The sequence below is a fragment of the Sturnira hondurensis genome, unplaced genomic scaffold (assembly GCF_014824575.4).
Source record: "Sturnira hondurensis isolate 20B ecotype Veracruz unplaced genomic scaffold, ASM1482457v3 Scaffold0016663, whole genome shotgun sequence".
Taxonomy (NCBI): domain Eukaryota; kingdom Metazoa; phylum Chordata; class Mammalia; order Chiroptera; family Phyllostomidae; genus Sturnira; species Sturnira hondurensis.
The window spans coordinates 17,092,182-17,119,705 of record NW_028089294.1 but is presented as its reverse complement, the minus strand read 5'-3'; the positions used below and the strand labels follow the sequence as shown (position 1 = coordinate 17,119,705).

Here is a 27,524-nt window from a genome sequence, read left to right as displayed (position 1 = left end):
AATTCTGACCTCCCAAGGCCAGTGTTCCAATAGTGAGAAAAACGATACAACTATGTAGCCTTTCTAAAGTCTACAATAAACATCTGTAAGATGTTTATCCACCTGTAAGAAATGGATAAATTGTAATAAAATGATTATCTTTTCTTTTATGATTTGATCAATTGCCACTAAAGAGAAAGTGAAGACAGGATTCTTCATTCTGTGAGCCTTCAGGAACAGCTAACCTTTCACATTCATGTCATGATGATCTGATTGATAAAACTGTAACCATTAAAGTGATTTGAAATTCTTTTGTGTGATGATGTTGAAGAACCCATCCATCACCTTCAGGCAGCATCATACTTCAATAAAAGTTTCCAATCTGTCAGATGAGTTAGTTCACCGAAAACCAAATATGGTATTTGAGTATAGAGATTCATTTTTTTACTTAAATGAAATAGTTTAAATATTCCAAAAATGCAGAAAACGACGGAGCGCGCATCCACAGAGCCATCGTCACCTGCTTCAGGCCTCTGCTCTTACAGACACAGAGCTGCCGAAACAGTGAAAGCACCGCTGCCTCTCCTTCGTCAGAAGTAACCAGTAGCCTGAGACCACGATCACTTCTAGGCATGTTTCCATACTTAAGCTACACGGATATGACTGTTTTGTGGGTGCAAAGCAGTCTCTCATTGTGGTTTTGATCTGCATTTCTCTGACGGCTAGTGATGCTGAGCCTGCTTTTCATGTTATTATTGGTTGCCCATATGTGTTTTTGGAACAATGTCTATTTGTCCACTTTTAAGTGGGTTATTTATTTGTTGTTTTCAATGTTTCACTTTACAGCATCTTGTTCTGGTTTCATAGATGAAATATCTCCCTTTTGTCTCAAAGGGGCTGTCGGGTTGTTTTCAGTTTTCTCCTGCTCCCTGTGTCATCTCTGCTTCCTCTGAGTTACCATTTTCTGGTTTGCTTGCTTTGATTTGTTCTCTTTTATATTCCTGGCGTTCCTCAAATATTTGGATTTTTATTCACATTAAAGAGTGAGGAACTAAAGTGTTCACCAGCAGCTGTGTGAAGCGGGGGGCCAGGCGAGGAGCTGATTTTTTTCACGGGGGACAGATCCCAACTGTCAGTGAACTGTGTCCATCCCCCTGGAGCGCTCGACTTCCCCAAACAAATCCTCCCGCCGTAGACTGCGGGACTACGAGCCGGGCTGTCGGGGTTTGAGCTGACCAGGCAGCGAAGGGGCCACACTCCTCTCACTGGCTCTCCCTGTTGCAGGCTCACACCACCAGTTTCTCCCGTCTGCTAAATGGGCTGGCACTAACTAGCCATTTTCCAGCTTGTAAAATCTGAAAAGTATATCACTTTAATCATTTTACACATTTGTTTATAGTTTTTTCACACTGCTTCTATTAATCTGAAGTTCTTTTGGGTCTAGCCCTTCTGTTTGTTATTTGCACTCTTACCATATATTATTTCCTCATAAATTGTATAAATTTTTAGTGTACAATTGCCCTCAGAGGCACTTTTCTTCGGGAATCCTGTGGGGCCAGGTATGGGAGCGTTTCTCCAAAGTGCTTTGCTTTTGCTCTGGTAGGCAGCCCAGAGGTTTCGTGGCGTGGGGGCCCCCAGCATATGGATACGGGTAGCATAAATACAAATCATAAAAACACATCAGGTTTCCCCAGGGCCCAGGGACAAGCTGACTCTTCGGGCGGAAGGCCTTTCCACCACGGAGTTGCTCTCTCACCACTACGGCAGCACCTCAGGCCCAACCCCACGGCTCATGCTCCCTACGGTCCTGGGTTCCAAACCTCCCGAGGCAACCAGTTTTCTGGTTAACTTAGTAAGCCACTTTCTTAAAACAAGAAGGCCCTCAGATTTAATTTCTAAAATACAGAGCATCTAAACAAAAATGTTTATTTAATAAAATTATGAAGTCCAATGTAATTTCTTAATAAAAAAATAAAATCACACACTGTCAGTGTCTTTAATAACAGAGCACTAAGCTACAGTTCCCCCTTACCTTGTTCCATTCTCTTCATTAGCTGTATCTGATCGACTGTCTTCTTCAAAATCTTGCATTTGTCTGGTTTTACGCTCAAGCTGTCAATGTCACTGATGTTTGCAGACAGTAACTCAGCTAGCTCTTCCAAGTACTTATTTTCTTGTTCCCTGCGTCTCTTTTCAGTGCTGTTTCACAAAGAAAATGCAGTCAGTGTACATTTCTACCACTACATTTCCTTTTCTGATCAAGTGTTTAATGTTTACACATTTAGAGAGATCCCTATTTTCATCCGAGATACAGAACCAGATTTAGAACTTTGAAATTCACATCTAAAACACAGATACTCCAAGTACCAAACACCAGGCTGCAAAGCACAACTGGGGCTGGAACACGGGGACCATGACTGCCGTCGCGGAATTGCCTCCCCAGGGATGCACGCACGCCGACTACCTCAACAACGAACGGATACGGACACTGAACGAAAGCTACCAGTGTGCATGCCATTTGCACTTGGAATGATTTTACCTTCTAAATAACAGCTCCTGGAAATAAGAAATCTGAATTTTCAAATAACTTTGTTATAAGTTCAGCAGGGTAGACTATACTAGAGATCAAAGAAGTTATAGTTAGAAATCTGATAAACTCTTCAGTCTTATAATGAACAGACTATAGTTGGTCTTCATCAAAAGGAAAAAAGTACCCATCCAAAAAGTAAAATAAAAGGAGTAAGTAATAAATCAATAATTAGAAACCAAAGTATAGCGAACAATGTCTTTAGCATACAACATTGTTTGAAAAAATACAATATCATCTATTTATAACTTCTCATAAATATAATAAAATCAAATTCTATCTTCAAACAAAATAATGAGAACAAAGGATAACAGCGTAAACAGCCAGCACTTTACATTCACTCTCATGGATCCAATAAACAGAGTTTCATTTTTGTTTCCCCAGTCTTGGCCCCTGGCTTACTTGGCCAAGTCATCAGGTAACTTGCTTTACGCAACACATACAAAGACAGTGAAGTATTACTTTGAAATGAAATTGTCTATGATCAAATTAACATAGTAAGAAAGACCAGTTACAAGTAACTATTTTATAAGCATCAAAATTATTTGGCTGCATTTAAAAGTAGTAGAAAAAAAGAGGTGAAAAGAGGAAAATCAGTTGCTAAAAAGCTCATAACTGGCAACAATTAAAACACTGTTTACTTTTATTAATTAAAAAAAGACTACAAAAGTGACAGCATTTATATAACAACATAGTAAGCTGAAAAGACCCAAGTCAAATAATCAAATGTATTTACTCACATGAACAAAATACTACTAAATGGTACATATCCCAAAGCAAAACCAAGTTATAAAACTGTAACAATAACACACTGTCTTTATCTTTTTTATCTTACATTATTAAGGAATTAGTCCCATTTAACTTAGTAAAACTCTTACAACTTTCACAGCTAATACATGTAGCAAGATTTGACAAATCTGACACCAAGGCACTGAAACCTAAGCATGAAGAAAACGAGGAACATGTATTCTGATACACACAGGCTGTAGAGAACCCCAGCTGTGCAGCCTGATAATGTTTTGGAGACACTTGCTTTCTATGGGAGAGAAACTAGTTGATACTAGACTTATTTAGTATATTCAGTCTGTTGTCTGATGTGTTTAAATCTATGGGCCCAAACTTCACGTAAGTAGATTGGATTCTCTCGGTGAGGCCCCAGTCTCTTTTTCACTTTAACTTTTGTGTAAAGCTGAAGTGCTTGACACCACTGTAGAGAAAAAAAAAATGACAGAATGGGAACGATAGGCAGGATAGGCAGAGAGGGGACAGAGAAAGCAGGAAGCTAAAAAGTAATGAAATGGTGAAATATCTACAAGATGACTTGAAAATGAGACTAGGAAAATCACCACGAAATGAAGTAATGAATAAGCAAGGACAGAAAATGAGAGGAGATATACTGAAATACAGTCAGAACGGAAGAAAGAGTGGAGATGACAAAAAAATTCCACCTCGGTGGAAAAGAAGGCTCTCTCGGCTACTCGGGCCCACCTGCACTTCTCTCGCTAACCCTGCGTTCCCACTGGCGCCGCGCACAGGCTAGTGAGTGCTGCTATGAGTCAACCTTTCACGGATCTTTTTCTTCATTCACCACTTTTTTCAACAAATGCTCCTATGCTTATTATGTGCCAGATAACTATGTACTATAACACATCCCGAGGATCCAGGAGTAAGCTAGACTTAGCCTCCAATTAGCTGGAAAACGGAAGAGAAAATGGGCCATTATCACACCGTGGTGACAAGATGTACCACCAGAGAAAGGCACAGAGATGGCTTCTAGACCCAGAAATGAGATGCCTAAACCTAGTGGCAGAGAAAGGTTGGTTTCCTGAAAGGAAAGGAAAGAAAACCCAGCTCTTTCAAAGGTATAAAGTGAGAGTGGAAATATCCAGATAAAGAACCTACAAGTAGTTTAACATGGCTGAACTCTAGATACAAGAAACAAGGGCAAGAGGTCCTGGCGACCTCACGAGGGCTCTTTTATACCACGATAAAGAGCAGGATATATGACTTAAAGGTCCAAGTTCGAACTTCCTCTGTCATTTACTAGCTATGTAACCCTGGACGAAACACTTAACAACTTCTCTAAGTTTCAGTTTCCTTATCTGTAAAACAGGGATAATAACGTGAATTATCTCCTAGGGCTTTGTGAGGATTTATATATAAATAAAAATAAAATGTGTGTGTGTGTGTGTGTGTGTGTGTGTGTAAAATGCTTGGTAGAGTTCCTGGCATATACTATTAGCTCAGTCAATATTACCTATTATCATCACTTTATGATTATTTATTTTCAGGGCAAGGGGGAGCCCAGAAGAGTTTAAGAATGAGTGGCACGGCCAGATTGGTAAACTTCTTGAAGACAGAAAACATGTCTCACACTTCACTTACATCCGTATAATACCAAGCACATGGTGCTGGATGAGGAGTAGGCATTTTTAATAAGCACTGTTGAGTTGAATTGGAAATGTTAAACAAGCATAAGGCACAGCTACACACCATTTTAAGATTAGCATTTTGATTCTCATTCTCCTGGAACAGTTAAGGAATGGAGAAGAGAGCAAACAATTACTGAGAAACACTCCTGTCCAGGGCTAGTGTGCACAGGGCTGACAATACCCTGAGGTTTAACATATGCTCTTTATGATTAGTAAGTTCACAATCTGTTTTGAGAGAGAGAATAAAATTAAAAAATAAAAGCCCACAAACCACTACACTTCAAGGCGTTTCATGTTCAAAATCTCAAAATTTTAGTTGACCATATCAAAAATATCACTTTAAAAAAACTGAAGCCCATACTTATAAACCTGAAAAAGCTAATGTTTTCAAGTATTTTGAAAGCAGACATGCAAAGATATCTGTAAAACATTTGAGAAGAGAAAAAGTACATAAATTTTGATATTTATAATGCAATTATAAACACACAAAAGTCAAAGAGGATCTACACTTTCTTATTAAAACAAGTAAGAAAGTCTCAAACAACAGAAGGATAGGAAAGCAATACTCCCAAACCATTAGCGCTCCTGTACATTAATAACTGCCACTTAGAAAATGCAACAGACCAAATTCCTAAAGGCAGTAAAACTTCTATGGTGCCCTGGACTACGGCTAACTAAAGATGGGCTAGATAGTCATGGGGAAAATTACAAACTATTACTGAAGAACAGTGAAGACCTGAGTAAATGAAAAGCCTTTATGTTATTCATAGATAAGAATACACTATAATCTAGAGTCCAGAAAATAAAAATGTCAATTATCCTTAACTTCATCTATAAAAGTAAATGAAATTCTAATCCAAAATCCTGGCAGGATTTTTTCAGGGGAAACTCCAACGGGGAAAACAATCCTGAAAACCGTCCAGAGTGACCTGCCCGTTGCTCCCCATCCAGGTGGTGGTCTTACGGCGGTGCGCAGGCAGGTCCCCGTCTCTGCAGAGACTCGGTCCGCAACGAAGGGAACAGAACAAAAAGCAAGGGAAGGGCAGGGTCACAACCACTAATGTTCTGATGGGAAAGGAAATAAAATGAGGCGACTGCATTATATCAGGCACAAAAATAAATTCCAGATTAATTCAAACTCTAAATGTATGTTAAAAGAAAATACATAAAAATACATTTAAGGCCTTAAGTAGATGACACATTTCTTAAAGAAGAAACCAAAAAGCTTGACACATGAAAATCTAAGGTTCTAAGGCAACAGACATCACAGAGTTAAGCAGACTGAGAGAAGTTATTTTCATCAAATATAAGCAAAAAAAAAAACCAGAACTAGAAAAATCAAAAATAACTCTTACAAATAAAAAAGAAAAGGACAAAGAACCAAGAAGGAATATGGGCAAAAGCCACCACCAGGAAATTCACAGAAGAGGAAAACATAATGAGCAATAAAAATAAAAATTACAATTGACTTATCTAATCATCAAAAAAGGTAATGAAAATTATAACCCCATGCCATCAGACTAGCAAAAAAACTCAAGTGAAGAGACAACAGTGTAGGTGAGGATGTGAGAAAAAGGAACTCACAATGTCGGTATTTGAAGAACATGTGGTAATTAATTGCCTTAGTTAATTACAGGTCCTAAAGAAACTCTTATGTATAAGACATAGCATATATATGAGGATGTTTGCTGCAGTGTTGGCTGTAAGAGCAAAAATTTGCAACAAAAAGCTTGTTTATCAATAGAAAATGTCTACCCATGGGGATATGTATTTTTCAAATGTTGTACATTTGCATAATATAATATTAATAAAAAGGTAATTAAATGAGGGACTTCTAGCTAAGATGGAAGCGTAGGTAGACACACTGTGCCTCCTTGCACAACCAAAAGAAGGACAACAAATTTAAAAACAAAAAACAACCAGAACTGACAGAAAATCGAACTGTATGGAAGTCCAATGACCGAGGAGTTAAAGAAGACACATTCATCCAGACTGATAGGAGGGCGGAGCCGGGCAGCTGGCAGACCCAGGGAGGTGGGGAATGCAGACTGGGGCGTTCCACATTAGCATGCAGATAAATAGGGGGGAGCAAATGGAGATCAAGACAGACCACACAACCCAGGGTCCCAGCGTGGGGAAATAAAGTCAAAATCTCTGAGTGAAAACACCCGTGGGGGTTGAGGCAACAGTGTGAGATACTTCCAGACTTGCAAGAGACTTTGTTGGAGAGACCCAAAGGGTCTTAGAACATACACAAGCCAAACCACCCAGAAATCAACATCAGAAGGGCCTGATTTGATTGTGAGTAGCAGGGGAATTGAATGAAAACCGGCATAGAGCCCAGCAAGCTGCACTGTTCCCTCTTGGAACCCTCCCCCACACACAGTGCCACAACACAATGATGTGGGTTGCTCTGCCCTGGTGACCACCTAAGGCTCCACCCCTTATACATAACAGGTGTGCTGAGACAAAAAAAATGGCCCAAATGGAAGAACAGATCAAAGCTCCAGAAAAAATACAACTAAGCAACAAAGAGATAGCCAGCCTATCAGATGCATAGTTCAAAACACTGGTAATCAGGATGCTCACAGAACTGGTTGAGTATGGTCGCAAATTAGAAGAAAAAATGAAGGCTATGCTAAGTGAAATAAAAGAAAATGTACAGGGAACCAACAGTGACAGGAAGGAAATTGGGACTCAAATCAACGGTGTAGACCAGAAGGAAGAAAGAAACATCCAACCAGAAAAGAATGAAGAAACAAGAATTCAAGACAATGAGGAGAGGCTTAAGAACATCCAGGACATCTTTAAATGTTCCAACATCCAAATCATAGGGGTGCCAGAAGGAGAAGAGAAAGAACAAGAAATTGAAAACTTATTTGAACAAAAAATGAAGAACTTCCCCAGTCTGGCAAAGGAAATAGACTTCCAGGAAGTCCAGGAAGCTCAGAGAGTCCCAAAGAAATTGGACCAATGGAAGAACACACCAAGGCACATCATAATTACACTAGCCAAGATTAAAGATAAGGAGAGAATCTTAAAAGCAGCAACACAAAAAAAGACAATCACTTACAAAGGAGTGTTCATAAGACTGTCAGCTGATTTCTCAAAAGAGACCTTACAGGCAAGAAGGGGCTGGAAAGAAGTATTCCAAGTCAAGAAAGGCAAGGACCTACATCCAAGATTGCTCTATCCAGCAAAGCTTTCATTTAGAATGGAAGGGCAGATAAAGAGCTTCTCAGATAAGGTCAAATTAAAGGAGTTCATCATCAGCAACCCTTTATTATATGAAATGTTAAATGGATTTGCCTAAGAAAAAGAAGATAAAAAATATGAACAGTAAAATGACAACAAACTCATAACTATCAACAACTTAACCTAAAAAAAATGAACTAAGTAAACAACTAGAACAGGAACAGAATCACCAAAATGGAGATCACATGGAAGGTTATCAGTAGGGGAGTGGGAAGGGGAGAGAGGGGGGAAAAGGTACAGAGAATAAGTAGCATAAATGGTTGGTAGAAAATAGACAAGGGGGGGTTAAGAATAGTATAGGAAATGTAGAAGCCAAAGAAGTTATATGTATGACCCATGGACATGAACTAAAGGGGAGGAATGTGGGTAGGGGGTGTGTGCAGGGCGGAGGGGAACAAAAAGATAATAGGACTAAATAAATCTATGTACATTTATATCTCAAGATCCATGCTGAGAAAACTATATTGCAGAAAAAATATATACAGTGTTATACAGTGTGTAAATTCAATAAATGTTCTATATTATTCACAGATATATATATATACATAATTATTAAAAACAGATTGGAGGAATTAATGATCAATGAATTTATTCATTAATAGCTTTATTACTTTTATTTAAATAAGACTATGCAAATACGATAAAACATTAACAAAATGCAAACAATACAGCAAAATATCACTCCCATGTGGTGGGTATATACAGTTTCCTGGTCTCTATCCCTCTATAGATTTTTAAAATGTCCTTCCCCAAAAAATTAAATGTAAAGACATTGATTGTATTTATTTATTCTTACATTTTCCTTTAAGAAGGACTGACTTTGAATATGGACATACATAAAAATGCTAACTCTGACTCCCCAAATCTGGACTGCCTGAACACTTACCTATGACTATGAGTACTCAGGTTGCATCTCTCTACGACAGTCTGGACCGTAAGAGAAACTGTCACTGTTCTTTCTCCAGCCTGGAACCCTGGCACTCGCCGGTTAACACCCTTTTCTTCTCCCCCCATGAGAAACAAACATGCAGTTCGATGACAAGGGGCTTCTGCTGCTTTATTGTCTAGATCAGTGTTTATCAACTGGGGCCATATTGCTCTCCCCGACCCCAGGGGACACTCAACAATGCTTGGAGGCATTTTTGGTAACCACGACTGATAGGACACTTTGGTTGTCATAACTGATATAAACACGCTACTGACATTACGTGGACGCCATGGATTCTGATAAACACCCTACACATACAGACACTGCACCCTAGACCCCACAACAAAGACTTACCTGACTAACAGAGTAAAACAGTGTGCAGGTTAAGAAACCTTGCTTTAGATCCCAGAAGATAAATAGAATAAAATCCCCACTCTTCTCTCAGGGGACAGGCTTATTCTTTTGATCTGATTAAGGTTCCCTCTCTCTCTGGCATTTGTTAGAGTCTCCTTAGCAATAATTCTCTTTTAGCATATTTAAGGTGATCATATTCCTTAAAACATACAAACATTTAATTCTACCTCCTTTAAAATCTTGATGTATTTCTTAGCTCCACTAATACCACAAGGCTCTAAGAAAGCAGTTGAAGGTGTAAAATGGATTTACTTATTAATGACAAATACTGACTGTGTCGTTAATATATACAAGCCACACACTGTGTTAGGAACCAGGGATAAAGTGGTGAGCAAGTACAGACAAGGTCCTTACCAAATAGCAGCTCAGTTTACAGTGGAGAAAGCCAGGTATTCATGAAATAATCACACAAACTAGGAAAAGCTGAAATTATGGATCAGAGCTATAAAAATACTTGTGAGGCAGGCACATGAATGGTAGGTATTTGACATGACAGTTATGGAAGAGAAGGCTCCCTTTGAGGAAGCAACGACTCAGGGGCGTCTGCAGAGGGTCTCTGTGTGGACTGCAGGAAATCTAGGCAGAGCAAGCCGCACTGAGAGAGCAGCTCTGTGAGGGAGCTGGGGAAGCAAGGGAACACGGTGAGTGTGCAGGACTCAAAGGCAGCCGGTAAACTTGGGGCGGAAAAATCAAAAGCTCTAAAGTGGCCACGAAAACGATAAGGCAGCTCTGCCGGGAAAAGACCAAGAAAAGTGTTCCTACCTTGACGCCAGTGTGTCACATGGCGATCCTTTTCTCTTATGTGAGTCTGGGTTCGCAGGGTCAGACGAACTGTCCCCAAGGCCACTCATGTTGAAAAACTTCACACCTAAAAAGAAATGACAACAATAAGAAATCTTTCCTAATGAACTTGAAAACTATGGGGAGGACGAAGCTCCCTTACATTAGAAAACACTAAACATTGTAATCTCTCAATGAGCAGATCACTACAGCCAACACAGAGGTATCTCCGTCTAGACAAAGGCACAGGGGCATCAGCTATTTAGTGTTTCTACACTTTCTTTTCTGTATCTGTAAAATAAAATTAATCATTCTTTGTGAAATCATAAAGATCAATCAGGGTGAAAATATTGTTAGGATAATAAAAGAGATACTGAGATTTTCTCCAGGCTTTCTTATATAAATGTAAAAACTAAATGTATAAGTGGGATTTAAGAGAAATTATTTTTATATTTATTTATTTTAGACTCCACTTGAAAAAGGATTTAAAACAACTTTTATTCATAAGGTTTGAGATTTCATATTGATAGAAAAATAAATAATACATGTATGATCAAAATTAAAGCAATGAACTAGATTTGGGACTTACCAACTTGGAATTCTAAACTCCTAACCTTGTGTTTACATAGTTAGGCGACAAAGATTGAATGGCTAGTTATGTTAAGATCTTGGTATAGATGCCAGAGGACACAAAGCCATTTCTCCTAGTTTGCCAGCCAGACCTCTCTCTCACATGCTGTGCCAGTTACTGACTGCACTCAGAGGTCCCCACTGATCTGTCCCTACCAACTGCTATTCTCCGTGGACGCTCTAGTGAAACCCTATCCGGAATCCTATCCCCAGCCTTATATTCATTACTACTTCTTAGATTTTATTAATGCCAAACAACATTTTATCCATTCTCTTTCACCCATCTATCCTTGTGAAAGAAAACTCTTGTTAAATGGAAAAAAACCTTGAACTTCTCCCTAGATTCTAAACTTATTAAACAACTACAGTACCGTATGTTGAAAGCTGCACTTATAAAGTTTATTACAAAGAATTCTGAGATCCATAAGAATCTCTCACATGGGTTTAATAAGTATGTCTGAGTACATCCTTTTGCTCTAGTGCTAAAATTGCCCCAAACAGACAAGTTGTGGTTAAGCCAGGACTTAAACAATGCCTTGCTGACCTCAAAGCCCACGCTGTTAACCAGCACGCTCCAGTAGGGGGGGTCCAGTAGCTTCCTCCACAGGGAAGCGACTTTTGAGCACAAATGGCTTTGCTGCAGTTTATAGGATAGATCAGAAGGAGGAGCAACTGGAATTGAGAAACAAGATGAGAGGTTCTCTGTTCATCTAGAATGAGGTATTTGGTTCCAAACTAGAGTCCTAACAGTGTATGAGACTGAAGGAGGGGACAATCAGAGATGTCCTGTTAAGGAAGAACTGACATGACATGGATACCAATTAGAAATCAGGAGTACAAGATTAAAAAAAACAACAAACCTACAAGATTGTAATCCTATGAGTTGGAAATTTTCCTGAACTGCACTTCTAATATGGAGACATTGGAAATGTGTCTTTTTGGTTGCAAAGACCAAGATTTGTCAATTTTTATTTTCTACGTTTTTCTAAAATCCACCCCTTCCTCATTCTCCTCTCATCACCTCTCCTAGACCACTAAAATAGCTTCCCAGATGGTCTCCCTGAACCACCAGAACAGGCTATCAAAAATGAAGTCTGATCATGTCACTCTCTTGCTTAAAACCCTTCACCAAATCCTCTCTGGCCACAGGACAACATCCAACTTCCTTAACACAATATACAAAGTTTACATCAGCTCTTATCTATTGTGTCATCTGTTATAGATTTTGGTGAGTCACTAAACACCTGTCCAATCAAGTGTTTACATGTTATTAACATAAAGAAACATATAAATTATATATTATAGGTATGACATATATAAAGACTATGTTATATACTATATATACCTATATATGCACATATAGATTATACATACTAATTTTAGTTTCAACCCAAAGGAAAGACTTTAAAAACAAAATCCTTGGTAATATCTCATGCTCCCAGTAAAGGTAAAAAGTAGTCAGAAAACTTAAAATGTGTCTCAATGTAGGTAGTTCAATTTAGCAACAAATATTTATTGAGCTCTTACTGTATGTCAGCCTCTATTTTAGGTACTGGGGATATAGTTGTGAATCAAGTTTATAAAAATCACTATCCTCATAGAGATACATTCTATGTGAGGGAGAGAGAAAATAAATAAAATAAAAAGTATATTAGAAAGTGATTAGTGCTATGGAGAAAAATAAGGCAACAACAGAGGCTTAGGTGTATGAAAGGGAGGGGTAACAATTTCAAGTAGGTCGTTTGGAAAGGCCTCACGGGGAAGGTGAGACTTGAGCAGACCCGAAGGAGGTGAGGAAGAAGAAACGAGATCTGGAAGACGAGGGTTCCTGGCAGAGGGGAAACACCGCAAGGCCTCAGGTGGGAGCATAACTACGCTTTCTGAAACCATGAAAAGGATCAGTGTGGCTGGAACAGAGGAGTGGGGAGCAGGAGATGAGATCTGACGGATAATAGATTGTATCACGTGGGCCTGGAAAACCACTTTAAGGGCTGTAGCTTTACTCTGAGCAAATTAGGCAACCTTTGGAGGGTTAAGAACAAAGGAATGACAAGATCTGATTTTCATTCTAAGATTTCCTCTATGAAGGATAAATAAATCTTTCTTATCTCAATAAGTTGGTATCTAAGTTTCCAACTGCTAAACAGATATTTCCATTTGGCTATCCCACTGTAAGCTCAAATTTCAACATGTATAAATACATGATGGACTTTTAAGTTCCAGATTTCTAGTAATGATAAATAAATGAGAAGAGTTGCATCATGGATTAATGTCATCATTTTAAAAAAACCTGTTAAACCTCTTGTCAAGGGAGAGAGGAAAGGTCTATATTAAGAAAACAATGACACTTTAAGGTGGACAACCTCAATGCAAAGCCAAATATACCTGACTTGGCAACAACAGCCACCCCACAAAAAAGGTGTTGAAAGACCCAACATGGTTTTTTAGTATCCGTTCTGACACCCAAATACTAAATAATAATCAGTGAAGTAATACATCACTGTAATTAATAAGACTGCTACTTCTGTTCTTTTTTAAGTATGTTTTATTCATTATGCTATTACAGTTGTCCCACTTATCCCCCTTTATCCCTCTCCACCCAGTATCCCCATTCCCTCCAGCACTGCCTGCCCCTGCCCCACACTTGGTTCATGTCCATGGGTTGTGCATACAAGTCCTTTGGCCTCTCTATTTCCTACACTATTCTTAACTTCCCCCTGTCTACTTTGTACCTACCAACTATGCTTCTTAATTCCTGTACCTTTTCCCCAATTCTCTCCCTTTCCCCTTCCCCACTGATAACCCTCCATGTGATCTCCATTTCTCTGATTCTGTTCCTGTTCTGTTTGCTTAGTTTGTTTTTGTTTTTTCAGATTCAGTTGTTGATAGTTATGAGTTTGCTGTCACTTTATTGTTCATAGTTTTGATCTTCTTTTTCTTAGAAGAAGATCAAAACTATGAAGTCCCTGTAATATTTCATATCATAAGGGCTTGGTGATGATGCACTCCTTTAACTTGACCTTATCTGGGAAGCACTTTATCTGCCCTTCCATTCTAAATGATAGCTTTGCTGGATAAAGTAATCTTGGATGTAGGTCCTTGCTTTTCATCACTTTGAATACTTCTTTCCATCTCCTTCTTGCCTGTAAGGTTTCTTTTGATAAATCAGCTTATAGTCTGGACTGCTACTTTCCTTTTTGATTAAGAGCCATAAAAATATAAATGAGGTTAACTAAATATCACAAAGCAAAGAAGCCACTTAATTTTGTTTTCACACAAAAATAAAATGTAAATATTTTAAAATTTATTAAGACAAAAATGAAATCATGTAATAAAATTATAATGAAAAAACATCAACTCAACTTTTCAACAGAAGTAGAAATACAAGAGAGAAGAAATTGATAAACAGGAAAGGAAATTAAAGATAGGACTTTAGTTTGCTAAAACCCAAAAGAAGAGTTGGCTAAGCCCTACTTCACTCTCAGGGGCCAGCGCTTGTTTCCTTAGCTGTCCATTTTCTCCATCTCCAAAGACATCAGGTTATACCCATCTGGAATTCCATTGGCTCTCAAAATAATTGTAGGCATGTATTTCTTAATAAAGTGTGGTATAATTGTATATAAATTATACTTCTTGTTTCTCTTCTCTTCTAGATTGTGAACTCAAAGCCAGTGTTAGGCCTTTTTTGACTATATATTCAATTCCTAACATTATGCCTAAAAGATATAGAAGCCAAGTTATTAAATTATGTCACTAGTACATTTAAAAATTTTAAAGGATATTTAAGATTTTTTAATGGTTAAATCTTTTTTTATAATTGAGAAGTTGAACTTTCTTGAAATTCTTGTTCTGTTTTCAATGGGGGGAAAAACACAAAAACAAAAAACTGACCTTACTGGTCTAGAAATTAGAGAACATCTCTACTAATTTTGAAAATGTAAAGTCTACTATTTGGAGAAACCACCTACAATACTTGATAGTACTGTAGAGACACAAAGACATGTTACAGGTATACACCTGTAAACGTAAATAATACAATCTTGCAGACTGTAATTTTGAGCAACAAATAAGTCTGGATTTAAAACGAGATTCCCCATACTGAGCTCCCCTCAAACTACTGGCTGGATATTGACATCTGCTAAATTTATCTGAGATTCTGAGACTGAGGAGACATCAGACAGCAATTTGAGAGTAGCCAAACCGGCTGGCCTACCAAAATAAGAGCCAGTAGTAAGAAGCTAAGGAGAGAGTCACCAACAATCTGTTGATGATTCTGCTCTGAACTGCTTTCTATTTGCAAAACAATAAACAGGTAGTAGAATGCAAAACCTCTTATGAGTGAAAACTACTTAGTTGTTCTTTTTGTGAAATGGTTTATATTTTGCAGTATGAGTACTTAAATAAGGTTCATTAAGAAATGCAGGTTTAAGGAAACCAATTTGCATATCACCTTTTAAAAAGGGATAAGGTTTCTAAGTAAAAGTACCCTGCTTATTTAAAAAGACTTGCTAAATTATACCCAAACAATCTCATGCAATCTCTAGAGAGCAGTTTTAGGAACTAGAAACCACATCTATCTCTGTTCAAATGGACCAGACTAAACCAAAGAGGTGGGGCTGAAGAAATAGGTCAGTGCTTTGTATTTCAGTTGAGTTATACATTTCTACATCAGAAATTTGTTACCCATCTCCCAGATGTAGCTAAAAACAGCATAATTTGTAACATAAGTAACAGTTAATAAATAACTGTAATAATATACTTCTAAACGCTTAGCAGGCAATTAGCACAGAGAAGCACAGATGAGAGGACAGTCTGAGAGCGAAACCTCCCCAAGCTGACAGTCACTCAAGAGTGTCTCGCAGGAGAAATGATACGGAGCTCCTGTGCTGGGTAACGGCGAGGGAGATGATTCCCCAGGGGCCAGGGGTGCAATGGATAGCGCACCTGACGAGGGACCAGCAATGTTTCTCAAACTGGAGTCTCCCACACCTACGGTTCTCTGAAAGAAGTTTTCAATTTTGTCTTTTAATTTCAACGACAATGGAAAGAAATCCTTCTTGTGTGTTAAGAAAAAATGGGGACTTCAGGATTTTTATTGCCCTTTTTGTGGCTAAATTTTCATTGTTTGGATATACCACATTTTGCTCATCCACTGATGGTCATTTAAGTTTCTCCATTTGGGGCCTATTTATCAATAATGTTGCTGTGCAAATTTAAACATAAAATTTTGTGTATATTTTCAGTTCTCTTAGGTATACACCTAGGGGTGGAACTACCAGGTCACACTATACCTCTCTTGAACTTTTTGAGGAACTGCTGAGCTGTCTTCCACAGTGGCTGTATCATTTCTTACCAGCAATGTACAAGCATTCCAATTACTCCACATCCTCACCAAAAATTGTTATTTTCTCTTTTGCAATTGTATTTTCATTATAGTTAACCTAGTAGGTGTGAAATGGTATCTTTACACTGCCCTAATCACTCATGACATTGGCCATTTGTGTATCTTCTCCGGAGAAATGTCTATTCAGGTTCTTAGCCAATTTTTTCAGTTGGTTTACTAGTCTTTTTATTGTTGAGTATTAAGAGCTCCTTATGTTTGGGTACTAAAGCCCTATTTGATACATGATTTGAAATATTTACTCCCATTCTGTGGGTTATCTTCTTATTTTCTTTATAGCATCTTTCAATAAGTGAAAGCTTTAAATTTTAATGAACTCCAACTCATCTGTTTCCAACTTTTCCTCCCTGGTTCAATGAGAACCACGTCTGGGCTTAAAGACAGTTTCTACTGATTGCTGCTCTTCCATGTTTTTGCCATGTTTTTAGTTTCTTTGCAAGTCTAATTTTTTTGTTGTTTAAAATAACAGGTATTTTCAAGCTAATGGCTGAGTACAAATTTCCGAAAACACCTAGAAACAAAAATCCTTTTTATTTATTTATCTCATTTTACTTATTTCATTGATTCTATAAAATATCGAGTTTTTCTTAAAGTGTTTTCGATAAAAGAAAATCCTGTGCAAAGTCTTTTAAATTTATTATGCTAACAAAGACATTATGAAGGATTGAGTAATGATTTCTAAAAGTATGTAATGTTTAAAACAATTTACTTAATATATTTATGTTTACTACTAAAAACTTATTCTACAGATTAAGAGGTAATGCTTTCTTTCTCTGGATTTATTTTTTTCTAAATGGAAAAAGTATAAAAGTTTGTTTTTTTGTTTTTTATTAACAAATATATAGAAAGAAGAGGAAAATCAAATTAGTTTTTTCAATTTACTATTTTAAAGTCCTCACATTAACTTTATTTAAAATATAACTTTTTAAAGATAAAAATAAACATACGCATTTGCCTTGCTAAAATACCTCTGCAGGTATTAACTTGTTACCGTGAAAAAATAGAATATGAAATAATATTTATGTAGCTATCTTACTAAAAGAATTTGGCAAAAATACCTTCAACATTTCCTTGAAAATCTATAAAACTCATTAGATGATTCCAGTTATCTTAAAATGACGTTGGGTAATTATAAATACATTGTACATGTCTTCCAAAAATCAGTTCTACATTGTTTTAATTTATAAAATAGATGTTGGGATTTCTTTTAAAAAAATTAAAGCCAGTCTCCCTGACTACAGCTATCTATGTAAACAATAAAGTGGGTAATCGATATTTACTTCTATATACATAGAACACAGTCTAGCAAAAGGGTAACAACCTTAAAAAAAAGAAAATGATGACCATAGAAAAAAAATTAAGTGATAAAAATTTCAATGTCTCTTTCCACCAACTCTACCCTCTTTCACAGATTCAGATACTAATGAGCAGAAAAACAGCTATAAGCTGGGAGAATAAAAATCAGCCTGTAACATAGATAATCCATAGATGACTATCCAAAAGCAAATAATCACATTTATTACATAAAATTACTCCAATCTCTAAAATAATTAAGCCCCTGATCAGAAGTTTCCCAATTTCTCTAAAATATTTCAGAAACTTACTTCATAATACAGTATGGTTAAATATACACATATAAACTGATAAAGAAAATAAGTATGTTGAAAAAAATTTTAATCCTAACCTGAGGATATGTTTACTGATTTTAGAGAGGGAGGAAGGGAGAGAGAGAAAGAGATACAGATGTGAGAAAAAACATCAGTTGCCTCCCGTACGTGCCCTTGACCAAGGATGTAACCCAGAACTTTTCGGGGTACGGAAGATGCTCCAACTGAGTGACCCAGCCAGGGCAGTATACTGATCTTAAATTAGCTTATAGTCTGGACTGCTACTTTCTTTTCTGATTAAGAGCCATAAAAATATAAATGAGGTTAACTAAATATCACAAAGTAATTTTATGTAATGCTAGGTGATCATTGCTGAGGTGCCTTATTATGAAATTGTATAAATCTTAGACTTTCGTTTAATTTATAAGCAATGTTTTCACACTTATTATTCCATGGAAAACATTAGAAAGTGAAATTTGAGTTTTACATGGTTAGAGACAGTCTTTAGTTGGTTAGGGTACATACAAGGAACGAACAGTAGATGCATAAATAAGTGGAGCAAAAAATCAGTGTTTCTCTCTCTCTCTTGCCTCCCATCCCTGCTGCTTTTCTCTTTCTCAAATCAATTTAAAAAATTAATTAAAAAACAAATAAAATTAAAATCCTAGATTGTATTTACAAGGTTCTCAAACACATGAACAGAGAGAATCTTTTCAATTCTTGGTTCAAACATTACACAGAAATAAATGAAACTGATCATATTTCTGATCCTGACTTATGTTCTATGATCAAAATATAAAATGAATTATTCCTGTAAAATGTGAATCACCTTAAAATGTAAATGTGCTATTACTTCAAAATCAAAAATTCTGCCTTTAAAAACCTTTTGCCCCAAAATATATAAATCTTAGATTCTAAAATGGTATGTAAATTTATATGCACACACAGAAAATTCCTTTCAATAACATCGAATCGTCTTTAGGAATCTACCTTCTGGAATTTTGAGTTCCTACTGTTTTAACAAATTTTCTCCTAAAAAAATCTTTATAGTCTGTCCCATATCATAGTCTCTTTAGAAAGGAAAATAAATGGAAACAGACAAGCTCAAGATGACTTGCCACTGCACAAAGGAGCTGTCTTTGCACTCTTCCAAAATGTTAGTGTCCTGGAAGGCAAGGATAAGCTGATAAACTGTTCCAGGTTAAAGGAACCAAAGAGATTTGACAGTGATACAGTGTGTGATCCTGGATCAGACAACTGATAAAGCTTTAATATGGACTGTATGTATATTTGCTATAATAATAAAAATCTTAAACTTTTCTGAATGTGGTTATTATACTGTGGTTAAGTAGGAAATACATAATGAATACTTAGGAGTGAAAGATCATAAATGTCTACAACTTACTCTCAGATGATTCTTCATCATGAATATCATAGTGGTGGTAGGAGAACAGAAGTAGTAATAAATATATAGAGAGATAAAGCAAAGGTAGCATAATGCTTACAATTGGTGAGATTGGACAATGGGCACAGAGGTGTTGTTCGGTCTATCAATCTTGCACTTGCTTGGCAGTTTAAGACTGTTTTTAATAAACGTTAAGGGGATATTAAAAAAGTGAAAATCTGCATTGTGACAGGCAGAAAATGAGACTTTATCAGAGTCACTCACTGAACAATGAGTTAAACAGTAAAACACCTAAGCCTGAGTTCGATCACTAGATTATCCTATCTTTCCCTCCCTTTTTCTTTCATGAAGTCAAGGTACTAACATCCCCTTACTGGAGCCTATGTTAATTTCAATGTGCTTTAAAGCAGGTTACGAAGTGTCATCTAAACCCTTTCGAACATTTTCAATTAGAAATGTCAGCACATGTTTGAAGCTTCTCAGATCATAGTAAGAGTTGGCAGGTAGTCATTTTCCCCGCATACGTTTGTAGAGACAAAGCTCCGTAAAACCAGAGCCACAGCCAGCCCCTACCTGGGAGACTTCCTTGTTCATAATGAGTCCTCAAAACAGACAGGCCGGTCAGTGCTCTGCAGGGCTGCTTCCGGGAGCAGGGCGAAGGCGCTCTCCAGAGAGGCTCGAGTCTCTNAGGAAGAAAATGAGACTTTATCAGAGTCACTCACTGAACAATGAGTTAAACAGTAAAACACCTAAGCCTGAGTTCGATCACTAGATTATCCTATTTTTCCCTCCCTTTTTCTTTCATGAAGTCAAGGTACTAACATCCCCTTACTGGAGCCTATGTTAATTTCAATGTGCTTTAAAGCAGGTTACAAAGTGTCATCTAAACCCTTTCGAACATTTTCAATTAGAAATGTCAGCACATGTTTGAAGCTTCTCAGATCATAGTAAGAGTTGGCAGGTGGTCATTTTCCTCGCATACGTTTGTAGAGACAAAGCTCCGTAAAACCAGAGCCACAGCCAGCCCCTACCTGGGAGACTTCCTTGTTCATAATGAGTCCTCAAAACAGACAGGCCGGTCAGTGCTCTGCAGGGCTGCTTCCGGGAGCAGGGCGAAGGCGCTCTCCAGAGAGGCTCGAGTCTCTTCACTCCCACCTCCTTCAAGGACAACTATGCAAACAACTAAAACAAAGAAAAGGAAAAAAAGCAGAAGGGAGGTTAGACTCTCATTTTACTGTCAGAGAAATGATAAAGGTCAGAATGCTAAGTAAAGAAAACACAACTTTTAAGGCCAAATCAAAAAATATTTCCAAAGACAATGGATAAAAATCTGGTTTTACAGCTAAAGTCCATTTTGGTCATTAAATACATATTCCTAGTTAAGACTTCTAATTATGTAATACCTAATTACATTCTTAGGTAATTCGGTAATTACCTAAGGTAATTACTTTAGGTAATTCTACCTTCTTGTAGAAGGTATTCCTTAACCTTCTACAAGACCCATTTATATGTCTTTTATCGATACATTTTTTTTCTGGCTGTATTTATATGATTATCCTTTTTTTTACTTGTAAATACTGATTTTTTTCATATTTTAAGTTTGCATTTATTTCCTTGATTTCTGTAATACTCCTCACTATGTATTACAGTTACTATATGTCACTTTAAATTTTTTACTGAAAAACTTTGTAAACATTCTATATTCCTAATATTTAAAAATGCAATTCACTGAGTTCTGGTTCCAGGAATGATGGACTAGCTTGTACTGAACTAACTAGCCCAGAAATAACAATTTACTCTGGACAAAACAGGAAAGAAAAACTGTTTGAAGACACTGACAAGTGACCAAAGACAGGCAGAAATGTAGGGGACTGGATCCCTGAAAGAAAGGGACCACACGGGATGAGATCTACCTTGTTTTTCCTTAAGAGAACTTTTCCCAGTACACCCCTCAAGTACTGGGAGGCTAGACCTAGAGGAGAAGACCACAGTCCCACTGGTTTGAGGCATTTGAGAACGTGGTTTTCAGAGCTGAAGGTAACCCAGATAACAGGAGGGGGAGATCATGGTAGGAAGGGTGGCATGGTTATGGGGTAAGCACAGAAACCCAGAGACAGGTGACACACAGAACTGAAGACGACAGGAAGACCAGAAAGGAGGAGGGAGAAAGGAGAAGTGCTGGTCTGGTATTTGTTATTGTGATGCCAGTAAGCCTATTATTCTTAAAATGTATCTCTTGAGTAATTACTATGCAATTATTTATGCTATTCAGAGTTCACTATTAAAAGTCTTTCCTCACCACCTCTCCTCTAGGATTCCAAAGCAGCAGGGGGCCCAGTATGAATGATCTGATCTCATACAGACTCCTAGTGGACCCCCATAACTACTGGACACGCCTGGAGCTTACCCATTAATCGTCCCGACCTTCCCCTCAGGGGTAAGGCCTTTCTGTCTTCACTACCTGCCGCACTGCGGGACTCTGGCACAGGAGCTGGCTAATGCAACACCTCAACTGCTTTAATTTAATTTATTAAGTTATTCAATTTAACTTACTAAATTCAATCTGGTTTAAGGACCAGACGAGGAAGCAAGACGCTAGAAGAGTACCTATAATGCAGTTCACATGGAGTAAAAAGGAAATCTATAAAATGTTCTTCCCTTGTTATTTTGAAGTTAGGCAGACATGCAGAGCCAGACCTTAAACATATATTGAGAAAAACCAGAACTTAAACATATATTGAGAAAAGCCAGAACTTAAACATATATTGAGAAAAAGAAAAAATACATATCTATGGATCTACCACACAGAATTAACAACAGTAAACATTTCTGGCATACTCATTTTCTCTTTTAAGCATTACCAATAAGTCAAAGGCCCCCATACTGACAGAGCCCATTCTGTTCATTCCCCCTCCCTTAGGTGGAAATAACTATCATTGCGAATTTAATACACATCCTTCTGGTCAACTTTTTAAAAAGATTTTATTTATTTATTTTAGAGAGATGGGGAAGGGAGGGAGAAAGAGAGGGAATGAAACATCAATGTGTGGTTGACTCTAGCACACCCCATTCTGGGGATATGGCCTGCAACCCAGGCATGTGCCCTGACTGGGAATCAAACCAGTGATGCTTTCGTTCGCATGCCTGCGCTCAATCCACTGAGCTACACCGGCCAGGTCAACTTTTTATAGCATACTGATATAGATATCAAACAATATATACTAATGTTCTTACGTTTTAAAATATACATGCTGAAACTGCATATTACACATAGCCTACATTTGCTGATTTCATGCATTATATTTTGGAGTTCTATCCTTGCTGAAGTGTGAGTGTAAGTGTGAGTGTGTGTGTGGTTGTTGTTGTTCATACACACATGTAAATATACCACATCTTAACCATTCTTGTATTTGTCTGTAAATTTTCATTATTACAAATAATGCCTTAATCAGTGTTCTTGTACATGGCTTCTTGTTCCTATTTTCATATGCACAAGTGCAAGAAATACGAACAGTAATATGCAGAAGTGGAATTTCTGAGCTGTAGTATTTGCATACTTCCATCTGTCTAACTGCTGACAAAATGATTGTTCCACACTACCACTAGCAGTGTGAGAGAGAACCACTTTATCCGTATTCTTTCCAATACTCAGTCTCATCAGACATTTTTAACCAGACTAATGAATGAAAATGGGATCTCATTTCAATATGCATTTCCCTGAATATTATGGAGACTGACATCTTAGTTGGCTGAGATTTGATAACAATGTGAAAAACCTAGCTCCCATTATCTACCACTTATTTACTTTTGTGTTCAACACCTATACACATGTAAAGCAGTTTCAGAACTGTGAACCTGAGCCCCTGTAAGAAACAAATCTACCAAGTAAAATACAGGTACTTTTTAAAATTTTGTATTTACTTATTTTTATTTTTAATCCTCATCCAAGGACATGTTTATTGATCTGAAAGGGGGTGGGGGAGAAATATTGACATGAGAGAGAAACATCCATCAGTTGCCTCCTGTACATGCCCTGACCAGTGATCAAACCTGCAGCTTAGGAGCCCTACAACCTCTGGTGTATGGGGTGATACTCCAACCAACTGAGCTACCTGACCAGGGCAAGTACAGATATTTATGTACCATTCCTTTGTCTTTAGATTTTGTTTCTTCTTGGGTTGGTCAGATTCTTTATAAAATATTCTTCCAGTTTCCTGCATGGAGGATAGAGGCCTCAGTCTGGGAAGCCCAAAATGGAGAACGCAGCAAGGACATTCAACAATCCCAAGGTTCATATAATCGCCTTCCACCTTCAATGTGCCCGGTGTCCCTTAGCCCAGAGGCCCTCTGTTTTAACAGAAAATATACTTCAAGTCTCACATTGCATTAGCACAGGGGCAAAGAGCAAAGGAGACTCAAGTGCCTGTTTCTTCAATGAGCTGTTAAACAATCTTCCTCATTTTTGTCCCTGGCCCTTCTTTACCTCCGCTTCCACAGTTACACAATACAACCAGTGTCAGAGACCTTGAAGATTCACAAGTACAAATCCAACTGGTCCTGAGCTTTCTCCACTTAAAACTTGGCTTTCTTAGGTCTAGTCAGTGTTACACTATTCTAGTTGTTTTCCAGCCTCAAAAATCTTGCCTTATTTTCTCCCATTCTCCGACATCTCTGGATTTGTAATTTAAAAAACAAGAACAAAAGGAAACAAAAGCCCAACCCTTGTTAACTTTATTTTTGTTGTCATTTAACTAAATGGTGGTTTGGGAAGAGAACAACATTAAATGCATGCTCAATTTGCCACCTTTACCTGGAATCAAATACTATATTGTTATTTATAATATTTTATTTCCTTTCAATTTTCTTTTTTTTCTTTTTTAAATATATTTTATTGATTATACCATTACAGTTGTTCTATTCCCCTCCTTCATTCCCCTCCACCCGCACACTCCCTCCCCCACCATTCTCCCCCCTTAGTTTATAACCACGTGGCTCAAGTTCTTTGGATTCTATATTTCCCCCACTATTCTCGCCCTCCCCCCTATCTATTTTCTACCTACCATCTATGCTATTTTCTGTGCCTTCTCCCCCCTTCTCCCCCTCCCACCCCCCTATTTCTAACCCTCCATGTGTTCTTCATTTCTATGGTTCCACTCCTGATCTAGCTGTCCTCTTGGTTTGCTTTTGTTTTAGGTGTGGTTGTTAATAACTGTGTGTTTGCTGTCCTTTCACTGTTCATATTTTTCATCTTCTTTTTCTTAGATAAGTCCCTTTAGCATTTCATATAATAAGGGCTTGGTGATGATGAACTCCTTGAACTTGACCTTATCTGAGAAGCACTTTATCTGTCCTTCCATTCTAAATGAAAGTTTTGCTGGATAAAGCAATCTTGGCTGTAGGTCTTTGGATTTCATGACTTGGAATACTTCTTTCCAGCCCCTTCTTGCCTGTAAGGTCTCTTTTGAGAAATCCGCTGACAGTCTGATGGGTACTCCTTTGTAGGTGACTGTCCCCTTATCCCTTGCTGCTTCTAGGATTCTCTCCTTCATTTTGGTCTTGGCTAATGTAATTATGATGTGCCTTGGTGTGTTCCTTCTTGGGTCCAACTTCTTTGGCACTCTCTGAGCTTCCTGGATTTCCTGGAAGTCTATTTCCTTTGCCAGACTGGGGAAGTTCTCCTTTATTATTTGTTCAAATACGTTTTCCACTCGTGGCTGTTTCTTTCCCCCTTCTGGTACCCCTATAATTCGGATGTTGGAACGTTTAAAGATGTCCTGGAGGTTCCTAAGCCTCTCCTCATTTTTTTGAATTCTCATTTCTTCATTCCTTTCTGGTGGGATATTTTGTTCTTCCTTCTGGTCCATTCCATTGATTTGAGTCCCCGTTTCCTTTCCATCACTATCCTGTGCATCTCCCTTCCTTTCAATTAGTTTAGCCTTCATATGTTCCTCTAATTTGTGACTATAATCTACCAGTTCTGTGAGCATCCTGATAAATAGTGTCTTGAATTGTGCTTCTGAGAGGCTGGCAATTTCTCGGTCGCTTAGAGTTATTGGCTCTGGGACTTTGAGTTCTTCTTGCGTCATCTTTCGGGTTGTTCATGCCTGTTCCATAGCAGGATCAGAGCCCTAAAGTGTTCACTAGAACAGGGCAACTAAGTCGCTGGGTTGTGACGTTGAATGTGGGGGCGGGGTCAAAGAGGGACAATGGCTCTCACTGGTATTGCAGGGCAACTAAGTCGCTGGTTGTGACGCTGTATGTGGGGGCGGGGTCAAAGAGGGACTCTGGCGTCCTGTCTGCCGCCTGCTGCCCTGGCCCTCACCGGTGCCGAAGGGCAACTAAGTCGCTGGGTTGTGACGCTGTATGTGGGGGCGGGGTCAAAGAGGGACTATGGCGTCCTGTCCGCCGCCTGCCGCCACAGCCCTCACCGGTGCCGCAGTTGCTGCCATCACCGGGCCCACGCGTTTAGTACCACTGCTTGCGAGTGTGCCACTGCCGTCAGCCCTCGCCCCCTGGGGCCTGCGTGGTCTGTCTCACTGTGCGCGAATATGCGCCCGCGGTCTGCCCCGCACCCCAACTGGTTCCCGTCTGCCTGCGCGCCTGGGTCGGGGGCCCAGTCCTGCCTGACCCTGCTCGCTGCTGGCTCTGCCCCTCTTACCGTCCTGTTGAACGGTTAGATGTAGTCGGACTTCCATATAATTCAATTTTCTGTCCTTTGGCTGTGTCTTTGTTCTCCAAACCTTTGTTGTATTCAAACTTGGTTGTGGGAGAAGGCACAGTGTTTCCACCTATGCCTCCATCTTGGCAGAAGTCCTTTCAATTTTCATATCATTTTTTAATCTTCTAAAAGTTTTGCTTCATTTATGTTAATACTTTGTCTTTTTGAGAATTTTAAGTCCACCACCTTGACGTCTCAAGAACCAATTATCAATTAAAATTACTCAATAACAAAGAATTATATGACAGAGAGAGTTAATAATATTAATAATAATAGAATTAATTAATTAAGAATATAATAAGTAATAGGCAGTAAAGGCCAATACAACCATAAAAAAAAAGTTTAGAAAAAGAATCAACTGTAGACAGGGGAATGATTCTCCATACACATGAGCTAGGATCATGGATTTTGACTTTGGGAAATCAGGGGAAAAAATTCATCTTACATCAGCAACTGTCACCTGTGAGATGAACGTCAAAAGAAGCTGGTCTAACACTCCCTGTAAAGTGAAAGACTCAAACCTCTAATGCCAGTAGATTCTCTCACCCCCAGACTTTAACTGTGAGGAAAGTAACTTTGTTACTAATAACACTTAAAGTTACCATTTATACATTAGTTGCTTTAATACAATTAGTATAGATACAAAGTTACCTTACTACAATGTGACATTAAGTTACTATGTCTTAACATTATCTTCTTTATTATATATACTTTTTGATGAGGAGAGAAAGGAACAATGTTAGTCAAAACTCCCAGTGTGCTAGGATTTATAGCTTAAGTTAGCTATGCTGCCATCCAGTAGTGGGTCATTGTTACAAATAAACCATTAATATTAGTGATAATTATACATTACTTTGGCTAAGATTTCATAGTAACTGTATTCTTATTAATTCTGCCCTAAATAAAATTTAAGAAAAAAGAAGGCATCTTAAAAATTGTGTGAAAAAAGCCCTGGCTGCTGTGGCTGAGTGGTTTAAGTGCTGGCCTGCAAACCAAGGAGTCTCCTGTTCAATTCCCAGTCAGGGCACATGCCTGGATTGAGGGCCAGGTCCCCAGTGAGGGGTGGGGAGGGCATGCAATAGGCAACCACACAAACATGTTTCTCTCCCTCTCTTTCTTCTTCCCTTCCTCCTCTCTAGAGATGAATAAAATCTTAAAGAAAATTGTGTAGAAAAAAATAAGTATTTTGGAGGGGAGAGACCGCAAGATTTCCATGAGAGAACAAAGAAAGAATGATGTTACCAACTTTCCCGTTAGTGCACGCTCTTAAATCACAAAAAATAATTTAAATAAAATTTGAAATCAAGCCATCCAATATTAACATTAAAATTTAAAAAATACATATAAATTTTATTTATTTGAATTCTTCAGTGTGTAGTTGCTTTTTC

The 27,524-nt window shown here is 38.1% G+C and overlaps 1 protein-coding gene across 5 annotated transcripts in view; it reads right to left on the bottom strand.

The window, feature by feature from the left end:
• Window positions 1-27,524, bottom strand: part of NCOA1 (nuclear receptor coactivator 1) — a 210,856-nt gene that overhangs the window by 72,435 nt on the left and 110,897 nt on the right. For 4 of the 5 annotated variants that reach the window (XM_037066808.1, XM_037066810.1, XM_037066811.1 and 1 more), the window contains exons 1-3: window positions 19,992-20,099; window positions 10,358-10,463; window positions 2,012-2,178 (exon numbers count right to left, since the gene is read on the bottom strand). In XM_037066808.1, coding sequence (XP_036922703.1) covers window positions 2,012-2,178; window positions 10,358-10,446 — 256 coding nt within the window. In that variant the 5' untranslated portion in view covers window positions 10,447-10,463; window positions 19,992-20,099. Of the gene's footprint in view, window positions 1-2,011; window positions 2,179-10,357; window positions 10,464-19,991; window positions 20,100-20,449; window positions 20,601-27,524 lie in introns of those variants that run through there. The other variant, XM_037066809.1, reaches the window with a different exon arrangement.